Here is a 9,721-nt window from a genome sequence, read left to right as displayed (position 1 = left end):
CAAGAGAATTCATATTTTTATTTGCAGCTTTTAAGTGCTGTCTCATGTGATGGCTCTATCCCATTTCCCTATGCAGCACCAGCCCGTGGAAAATGGTTTTCTGCTCCAAGGTTTTGATTCTATGGCACAGGTCTTGGCGTTTTGTGTGGAGTTTTGCAGTGGGTTGAAACTTGAAATCACCGCATTAATTATTTAGTGCTCTGTTTTCTCTCTTTGTTTTTTGACTCTTATTGAAATTCCAAGCAAAGTTTGAGAATAACTTAAACAGCCAGATTCCGTAGTTGCAATATCATTCATGGAACACTAGATCTAACAAACAAGAAACAGCTGAAGTCCGCACCTAAAGCCAAAAAGAAAAAAAAAAAGCTCAATATGATTCTTTGATGGATATCTAAGGAATATTATTGAACAAAAACTATCTATAGTAGTGCAACCGAGTGTCCCTTCTTGAGGCAATCACTTAATGTAAGCACATTTTATTGAAGCACCATATGGAATAACATGAATGGAAACATCAGTTAATCTTACAGTTTGCAGGTTCAGCTGTTCCCTTGAAAATGGTATATGCTGGGACCTTAATTGTTAGAGCAATTATCAATACGGTTACACTTGGAATTTGGTTGCTCATTTAAACGAGTGGGAAATAAGTTACACACAACTGACTCCCTCCTTGGTTTCTTTCATATAAGAACAAGAAAAATTTGTGCACTAGAGGAATGTGTTTACTGTGAAATAACACATTCTGCAGTGGTGCACCCTAATCAGTACAGAACAGGTAAACATGTGAGAAGCAAGGGTCAATAAAGAACTAATCAAAGAAGAAGGCAGCATCCAACCCTTGGGGCAGCCAAAACTCTTAATGACTTCTATTTCCTTCTTTTGGCAAAATTAATTTTGAGGCTGTTATTTACATCTCTTCAACTGCTGCTGCAAACTACATTTGATAGTCTGCATGGAGCATTCCCTCATATGATGTTCCCTTAAGTGCCTTTTGGACATCATCCCAGTTCCCAACTTGCTTTGACAAGTTCCCACTGTGTATCTTAACCTGACGGCTGCTAAGGTCCCTATATGGCAACCTCAGGAACTCTTGAACATCTTTAAGTTTCTGCACACAAAATTCTGAAAAGATTATACTCAGATTTAAGAAGAAAAAATTCTTCAACTAGAAGGGTAAGATAGCATGCAAGTCTTACAGTCCGGTTGTTGATCAGATCCTCATAGTAAAGAACAATATGTCTAGTGCTTTTGAAGTATTCTAAAGCCTTGGTGATTGTTTCCTCTGCTTCCTTCAGATCAGGCAGCAGTAGAGTGGCATTGACAGTAGGCTTGTATTTTGCAAGTATCTGAGCCTGAAACAATATCTGTGAGATTACATTTTATACTAGTACAAGGATGCACATGACTGGCAGAACCATGAGAGAGAGAGAGAGAGAGAGAGAGAGAGAGAGAGAGAGAGAAGAGAGAGACCTCCTCTGTTGAATGCACATGGGACTTGTGGGTTCCATTTAAAAGCTTGGCATCCCTGTCATACGAATTTGCAAGCACAGATATCATTCTTCGGAGCAGATTTCTACGGAAGAGAAATATTGCAGAAACACCTTTATTCTTGAAGTACTTTACAATATCTTTATGATGTTCCATCAAACCCTGCAAAAGATATAGGCATAGCAGGACAAGAAGAGATATGTTACTGATTAAGTTATTGATTATGTGAGGCTTAATAATTTAATGTCATGGTTACATCATTTAAGAAAGACATTCTAGCACATTGAGATTGGATTATAATCATCATTATTGAGACTTTGTGATTGACTACTAATGTAATGACTAGATTTAGCCAGATGGCAAATAGCATAGATAAGATGATCTTCCAAGACAGTAAGAAAACATTATATATTGAAGGAAAACAGCTACCTAAAAAGGAAATAAATCTGTGGCAGGAAATAAATGGTTTGGCTAAGTAAAGAAACTTTGTTATAGATTTCTCCCATTGCTCAAAAAGAGGAAGAGGAAATTAGTTTTACCCTGCAAATGATACAAGTATCTGTGTAGATTGCACAATCTCTGGTTAACATCATATTTGACAATTAAAAAATTTCTCCTTTCCAAACCAGACTTTTGTAATTAAATAGCCCTAAGATCTTCAAAGTAGTTCACATCCAAGGTTCCTTGTACATAACGATAGTTGTTCTTTCTCTTGGCTTCATATTTTTGTCCGATTTCAACTTCAAATTTTCAATGCTGATACCTAATAGAAACCCAATCTCTTTGCTTCATAAATAACATGAAAATTTACTTCAAATTTCAACATACAATCCTCATGAGCCTTCTCCTCTGTACTGCAACAACTAAGTAGCTTACTCTGCAGTTCTTATTCCGCCTGCTGCAGAGTAAGCCAATTGTTGAGCAAGTGAAAATGTTTTCCTTGTGTGCTGCCACTAAGCATGCTATTCCCATGACAAAATATCACTAGGTTCCTGTAGACATTTTTTTGTACTACATGGGCTTTTCCTTCATCTAAATTCTTTTTTTTGGGTAGTTATACTACCACTTCTCCTGAACAAAAGGGTATAATACCACTCCCCATTTCAAGAGGCCTCACTGTTTCAAAGTCCAGAGCCCAACCGCCCCTCCACTAACAAAAGAGAACATGGTTTTAAATTGAGAAGGGACAGGAGAGGCAGTATTGCCTATGAACCATTAATGGATGTCAGGAAGATGCACTTTGCCAAAAAGGAAAAAAGGAAAAAAGAAAAGAAAAGAAAAGAAAAAACAGATATGAGTGAAGTATGCTCCATTAGGGTGTAAAGCATCCTTCTTACACCTCAATTTGGATATAAAGCTTCCACCACATAAAGCAGGTACCACCTCACCTCCTTAAATATATGGCATCTCTGTTCACTTTCTCCTGAAAATTTAGTTAAGCTTGAGTGAGCTACTCTTAGTTTTTAGTAATCTAATCCAGAAAGTCAAGCCATTAAACATCTAGTTTGAATGCAATTGAATTTCATTGTTCTAATTTCTTCAAGTGAAGAATATTTTCGACATGGAAAGTCTTCTTGATAAAAAGAAAAGTTTGCTATAATCATGTTTGAACACCTATTATTAGCAGCCTAGCAGGATAAAGAAATTTTACCAAGAAAAACAGATCAAGCTCCGCACACAGAAAACTGAAATTAGTTGGGCCAAAGAGCATGGAAAATGAAATTCAAAATTTTTCTTTCATTCCTTCTCCTCAGTTTTCTGACCAATCAAACAGAGGGTTAGGGCAAACCCATATGAAAATTTCAGGAAATAATGGTTCTGAAACTGGTGTTAAACAACCCTTAAAGTGAAACCTAGGATTATATGATATAATTCCTAAGTCTTAACATTACCAACTGATTACCAATGTCACTTTCCCTAAGGTTGAGTTCCCACTTCCCTCCCCTGTCTTCCATATATCACCAGTCGTATGATTGACACTAGATCCGAAGAAAGGAAACACATGATTGACATTAGCTGGACATAGATAATTGAAGAAGCTGGACAACATGATCTCCCATTTAATAGTAGAAGCGCATAACCGATTAACTACATTTTTCAAATGAAATTCAAGTCATGAACTGAAATTCTGTTATGTTACTCACCTGATTAAGCATCCATTTGAAGCCAACTGCAGCCAAGCACTCATTCTTGGAAGCACTACTGTACCAGTCCAGGTTATATACTTTATCCATTGTACTCAGAATTGAAGAAATATTATTCCTTCTATTTCCAATCGAAAATATTTCTCCATTTGAGCTTACATTAATATGACTATTTAACAATGTCTCAAACCATCCACTCCCGGATCTTTGCATAGACAAGATGGCAAAATAGCGGACCCCATTACACACACATTCCTCCCTGGAAATGCAACAAACCATCAGTTTCTGTGAACCCAAATGGCCTGAACTCCCATACTCCCCCACCCCCCCCCCAAAAAAAAAAACAAAATCATTCACAAACAGAGAACAAATTTCCAGCTACCTGCTATGGGTTTTGGGTTTTGGGTAATGCACATAGGGAATCTCCCACGGCTCAATGCCAAAAGAAGGAGAGGCCTGGTTTATTACTTGGAACTTCAAGAACTTGGCTTTTGTGTTGTTGCTTGTTTGCTTTAGACATATGGCGCAAATATAAACCCCACAAACCATGGCAAAAACCAACACCACCATCGTCAATAATAGTGGAGATTTCTTAGGAGTCTTTATGACCAGTGTATCCTGCAACATAGAAGTCGCCCAGATGAAGGACTGACTCGAGAGGCTGAATCTATGATTTTGAATGTAACAGGAACAAAATACAGTAAAGTTAACAGAAATACAAAGCCGCAAATGTACCGGAGATAGGAGAGAAGAGCTTGTGGACTCCATCCAAAACTCTCCATAAACAGAAGAGAAGAAAACTTAGAAAAGTAGAAAAAATCAAGCAAGATTTTGGATTTCATCTATTTAAATACGATGATAAAAATAAGGCGAGAGAAACGGTCAGAGCAGGCCCTTTCTTAGAGAGAATGGATCAAAAATCCACTCCATACCAGGTTAGACCACACCACACTAAATCATTGCAACGAATAACCACAAAAAATACGCATGAAAAACAATATAAATATACCACCAAACCACCCATCAAGCACCAAGCTTAGAAATTAAAATGTTTTTGAAAATCACCCAGAAGCTAAACATGGGATAGGAAGTGAAAGACCATGATTTTGATCGACACACCTTGTTGAAAAAACAGACGTAGTCAACCATTATCCAGGAAAGAAAGCAAGAAGCATTCACAGAGCTAACAATAACGATACTATTTCTCCTCTCTCTTTTGTATCAATCTTTTGTGGGGGATGGTGGTGGTGAATGTTGAGAGAGAAGGAGCAGAAAGGTGAAGTGGGGATAACCAGGTTTCGAGCAGCTCCCAGTGAAAAACCACGTTATTAAGTTATTTAACACCTCTAAAGTCTAAGCATTTTATATATCATATTTTTGTTAAGCTTTTGTTCCTTGGATTGCATAGTGTCCTCTGTTATCCCTTTCTTAGTGTCACGCACATTGAACTGTACTGAATGTCGTTTCTCACCATCAATTTGAAAGGGAGAGCTCTGATTTGTGGGTTCCACCCTTATGTCTTTGTACTTTCTATTCAAAATTTGGGCCTTTCACCCTCTTCATAAGTTCACCACGCCTCTTATCTACATTGCAATATTGAATTACCGCCTGCCTAACCAATTTCCATCAGTTTCAGTTCCAAGTTCTAACATGGCCATTGTGCTAAGACTCCCCATCTTGAAACAAAAACTTCATATTTTATTCACATAAATTTGAAAGAAATTTCGAGCCAAAACAATTTCAGGACCACGGATTTCAAATGGGGACTTAATTGTTCTGGAGACCAAACATCATGACAATGGCAAGGTTGTCAAGTGGGCAAAAACAGAATGGGAAAAACAAAAAGATGCTGTAAACAAATAAGATATTAGGCTTGGCGTGGAAGGGACGTGCTCCCCACTTTTCATTGCCATGTTTTTAAAATTTTCTATAACGTGCAATTTTTGTCACACTTTGTTAGTCCTTTTAACTTAAATAAATTTTTTGTTTGATTGCTTTGAGGGGTGATATATTAGTCGATGATGGATCAAACTAAAATGTAGAAACTTAGGTTAGTGAATGGAGAATGTACATACATGATCATCATGTTTGGATTGATAGAATACTGGGGTTGGAAACAAGAGATATTGGGTGGAGAAAATCAGGAAGGAGTTGTGAAGATGGAAAGTATGAAGGGTGAAAGTCACAAACTGCGGTCAACTGGATTAGAAGGTACAATAATCCAAAATGTGGGGCATGGCTGGCTAGCAAGATCCTTTGTTTGTTGTGTGAAGCTGTGAATTTGACGTTTTGAAATTTGGGGAAGGTGGAAAGCCCAAGGCTTAGTGTATGATTGAAGGATTGGGTTGCGGGTAAGTAAAGGAGGTCCAGGTACTATTAATATTTCAGAAGTTGCCGGTTACTGCTGCTCTCTCTCACTCACACTAGGGTATCGGTATTCTAATTTTAAAAGACTCTCATGTTCAAGTTTTTAAAGGCCAACCACACACACTCATCAGATCATTTAGTGGGTTCAAGCATCGATACCAAAAGGAGCAGCACAACGACTTACACTGGCAATTTTTTATTTTTGTAGTCTCTGTTATCAAATTAATGTAGCATTGTGTAAGGAGAGACCATATTTCCACAGGGATCCAAAGGCTTTAGCCATAAAATAGGGTTAGGAAACAAGTTCTGCTATCCATGCTTTGCTGTGTTGTTGCATACTTGATCATCCTTCTACTGGAAGCAATGTCAGCTCCAAGAGACCGTTGGATAGAGATGATGTATGCTCCTCCCTCATACTCATCAATCAGCACTCCTCACTGCTCACAACAATAACCATGCAATATATCAGCATCAGAAGTGGTTGTTCAGGCATTTACCTGATTCATGCCACAGAGTTAACAGATGAGCAGCAGAAATACTAAAAGATTTAGTATCATGGGCATAAGTTCTGAATGATATTATGCAACAGTAGGCAAGGTGGTGTATTTGAAGTTACAAATTCAATTAGAATACCAGTACAGAGAAAGAAGGATCGATTTTTCTCAACACACAGCAAGCTGAGTGGGTCATTGTATAGACTAGAGATTAATATTTAGGAATGTAAATCATATTTCAGTGAGACATAATTCATGCCATAAGGAAAGATATTGAAAAAAATGCATCAAAGTCGAGCTGTAAAAATAAAAATGCATCAATCTCTTTTATACATTGAGGAGAGGATGAACAGATCTTGAAGCCTTACCACTAATAACCATCCAGAGCAATTGGATGCCCTAGCTTCAGGAGATGATTAAGCGAACTATCTGCCCCATAAACCGGAATGACTTTGTTGTTTCTCTTAAGCATTTGTTCTTCTCGTCACGAGTCCAGTGCTGTTGTGATAGTATTACAAACATTCAACAAATGAGTATGGAGAGATGGTCCAACAAAAAGCAAGCACACAACAAAGATAAATGGTGGTCTCAGGTATAAACCTCCCCAAGCATGTTAAGCTTCTCTCTCACACCTTTGAACAACTCTTGTACATCCCCCTCCCATTTGTAGAATTCTAGCTCCCTTCCTTCAAGGAGCTTCTCAGAAACCTGAAAACAACAAATAGATATCAAAAGAATACATCAGTTCTGCATAAATCTCACAAAAGATTCATGTGTTTGAGGATGAGAGTCAAAAGAAGTTAGGATGTATATAATTTCCACATAACAAAATGAATAGTGATCCAGTCTCCTCATGAATTATGTCATCAGTAGGGACATAAGACAAAGAAATGCCTAAGCCATGATCAAACCATTAGGCAAAGGGCCAAAGCAGAGGCGATATGCATGTGTTTATGTTGGAGCAGCCATAAATAGCTGAACTCTAATATATATTGTATTGGGACTAGTGGATTTAACACAAAAATAGATGAGGGCCCAATGATTTCAACAGTTCATTTTGTAATCAATATTGAAGCCTTGTCCTGACTATTTTGGAGCCACCTGCCATATCCAGTTCACTGTGTCCTGCCAATCTACCAAGGTTAAAGGCAGGCTATATCTCCTTCTCATGAGTTTGTGATTCTTCGTGTCTTTGTTCTCCCACACATAATGTTTCCCATCATCCCCTTATTTGCTTATTCTTTCAACCAAAGCATCAACAGCTCCAGAACCAAGATAAATCTCATTCACAAAATTGAAAGGTGCTAAACAAAGTTACTCATAAATTGAAAGCTAATGGTTTATTACACCATTTATAACAATAGATAGCAAATATATACTGCTGAATCGCTGTCTATTACACAAACTTTTTTTGCCTGCTCTCCAGAGTAGATTAGGTGTTTAACCAATTTACTCTTTAGTATCACAATTTATGACTGCACAAACTTTAAAACAGGATCTTCCTGTGCTTCACATTCTCAAATGACTTGAAAGCATTGATAAATCTTAGCGCTCCTTGACAATTTTGAAAAGTAAAGTTTTGTTTTCTATGTTTGCCTCACTTGGAGATGAACTTTCTCTACAATCACTCTTTGTAAAGCAGTTTTAGGCAGACCCTATTGTAGGGTAAGGTTATCTACAGAGATTAGACAATTGACATGATATCTTTTGAAGAACATGCCACAACTGATAATCACCAAAATGAGGGCTTATTAGGCAGTTACAAAGCATCTAAAAAACAAAAAAAAAATCTATTAAATCAATTATTGGAATGGCAAACTTATCCACAAAAAGGGAGGCTAAAGAGAAAACTTCAAAAATAACCAGCAATATACAAAAAAAATAACATTATCTAATACAGTTCAATTATGCATCATAAAATTAAATGATTGAAACAAAGGTGAATGCAAGTTTAAGCATACCCGTCTCGCTATCACTTGACCACCTGCTATATGGGAAAAATATATGTTGTAGAAATGGCAGAGGAATAATGGGGCACTCTCCTCTGCAATTTCCTCCAAATATTGGGCGTAGGAGACTCCAGGATTGCTAGGCGGTGGAATTACCATATTTTGTTGGCTAAACCATTCTAGGTCTTTAGAAAGGCCTCCTGATCGTTCCAATCCAGTTCTTCTGAAGTAGGCATCTACAATCAAGAAAAAATGCAGAGATTTTTTTTGGGGTTTAAGAGACATGTAGGAGCACACCCATCTTCAGTTATTTCAAATTGTTTCCTATATCCCCATAAGGCTAATATAATTATATAGAGGAGAGGAGAATGGAAGGAATGAAGTATAGATGAAAGAGAGAAAAATTATATATGGAAAACAAGGCATGGGCGATAAAACCCCAATTGAAGAATGAAAAAGGGGGAATGCTCACAAGAAACATCTTGGGAATCATCAATAATGCGATCGACGGTGTTGAAGATGAGCTTGCTATCGACCAAGTACTTGAGGAATCCTTCCATGCTGGGCTGCCAAGTACCGTCACCATCATCATCATTATATTCTTCTGATTCTTCTTCTTTATGGGTAATGTTGGTCTTAGGGGTGTTGCGGAGTTTCATAGCCACGAACCTCATCTCCTCCGTGATGCCCGTGCTTTCACCTGGGTACTGCTTCCTATATCTCTTCCTCTTCTTCACCACTTGCAGTGGAGTATACTCGGAGCAACACAAGATGAGGGACTCTCCATTTTTCCTTCTTCCGTTCATCTGGTTCCTTAAAAATCCGGAATTAATATATTGGAGGGCTCCCGCCTCATGTCGGAATGAAATGGACGGCGTCCACAGGGATGAAACCGCATGCTGCAGAGCTTTGTCCATCAATGGCGCCTATTCCCCCCCTGCAAAGATGAGGCTGTTCGCTCCTCTTTTCTAGTTTGCTGCTTGTTCATCGTGGGCCTCATCTAGCCCAATTAAGATCGTGGGCTTGCGCTTTATTAGGGCCATTTTTATCTTTCCGTGCACGTGTGTTTTGTCTGGGCCACTTCCGCCTCTATGCCTAAAGCTCTTGGTCATCATCCTGTTAATTTTGAAAAAATCCAGTCTACATAGGATATTTTTATTTTTTTTAAAGCGGTAATATTTTGGTTAAATTCCATCCTCTTTTTATGTTTGACATCAATTCCATGAACATCGCTCCTGAAAGAGAGCTGTCTTGCTTTCTTATATCAAATGTAGCCACA

At 38.0% G+C, this 9,721-nt stretch overlaps 2 protein-coding genes across 6 annotated transcripts; both read right to left on the bottom strand.

Annotated features, from left to right (window-relative positions):
- Window positions 1-450: 450 nt before the first annotated feature.
- Window positions 451-6,266, bottom strand: LOC117906549. Of its 3 annotated transcripts, none has more exons than XM_034819606.1 (6): window positions 6,184-6,266; window positions 4,015-4,250; window positions 3,633-3,891; window positions 1,471-1,650; window positions 1,197-1,352; window positions 451-1,108 (listed from the first exon to the last, which is right to left on the bottom strand). In XM_034819606.1, exons 2-6 carry the CDS (start codon window positions 4,200-4,202, stop codon window positions 935-937), a joined length of 957 nt encoding a protein of 318 aa, XP_034675497.1. In that variant the 5' UTR covers window positions 4,203-4,250; window positions 6,184-6,266; the 3' UTR covers window positions 451-934. The 3 variants fall into 3 exon arrangements, with proteins under 3 accessions (XP_034675497.1, XP_034675496.1, XP_034675495.1); XM_034819605.1 differs by lacking the exon at window positions 6,184-6,266 and adding an exon at window positions 4,752-4,982; XM_034819604.1 differs by lacking the exon at window positions 6,184-6,266 and adding an exon at window positions 4,368-4,745.
- Window positions 6,165-9,393, bottom strand: LOC117906550 (probable inactive heme oxygenase 2, chloroplastic). 3 transcript variants are annotated; one of them, XM_034819608.1, is made up of 5 exons: window positions 8,915-9,393; window positions 8,455-8,678; window positions 7,094-7,201; window positions 6,862-6,991; window positions 6,165-6,496 (listed from the first exon to the last, which is right to left on the bottom strand). In XM_034819608.1, the coding sequence occupies exons 1-4, from the start codon at window positions 9,357-9,359 to the stop codon at window positions 6,899-6,901; spliced, it is 870 nt and encodes a 289-aa protein (XP_034675499.1). In that variant the 5' UTR covers window positions 9,360-9,393; the 3' UTR covers window positions 6,165-6,496; window positions 6,862-6,898. The 3 variants fall into 3 exon arrangements, with proteins under 3 accessions (XP_034675499.1, XP_034675498.1, XP_034675500.1); XM_034819607.1 differs by having other exon boundaries at window positions 6,165-6,436; window positions 8,915-9,392; XM_034819609.1 differs by lacking the exon at window positions 6,165-6,496 and having other exon boundaries at window positions 6,887-6,991; window positions 7,126-7,201.
- Between the last annotated feature and the right edge of the window lie 328 nt (window positions 9,394-9,721).

The sequence above is a fragment of the Vitis riparia genome, chromosome 18 (genome assembly GCF_004353265.1).
Source record: "Vitis riparia cultivar Riparia Gloire de Montpellier isolate 1030 chromosome 18, EGFV_Vit.rip_1.0, whole genome shotgun sequence".
Taxonomy (NCBI): Eukaryota; Viridiplantae; Streptophyta; class Magnoliopsida; order Vitales; family Vitaceae; genus Vitis; species Vitis riparia.
The sequence above is the reverse complement of the archived record's forward strand: the minus strand, read 5'-3'. Positions and strand labels throughout refer to the sequence as shown.

Bases quoted from the DNA above. Each gene is read 5' to 3' on its own strand.
- LOC117906549 (XM_034819604.1), bottom strand. From the start codon at position 4,400: ATGGAGTCCACAAGCTCTTCTCTCCTATCTCCG. The intron at 3,892-4,014 runs GTAGCTGGAAAT...TTGCATTTCCAG, and splicing joins AAACCCAAAACCCATAGCAG to GGAGGAATGTGTGTGTAATG. The intron at 1,109-1,196 runs GTAAGACTTGCA...TTTTGTGTGCAG, and splicing joins ATCTGATCAACAACCGGACT to AAACTTAAAGATGTTCAAGA.
- LOC117906550 (XM_034819608.1), bottom strand. From the start codon at position 9,359: ATGGACAAAGCTCTGCAGCATGCGGTTTCATCCCTGTGGACGCCGTCC. The intron at 8,679-8,914 runs GTGAGCATTCCC...TCTTGATTGTAG, and splicing joins TGATTCCCAAGATGTTTCTT to ATGCCTACTTCAGAAGAACT. The intron at 7,202-8,454 runs GTATGCTTAAAC...TGTTGTTTTCAG, and splicing joins GTCAAGTGATAGCGAGACGG to GTTTCTGAGAAGCTCCTTGA.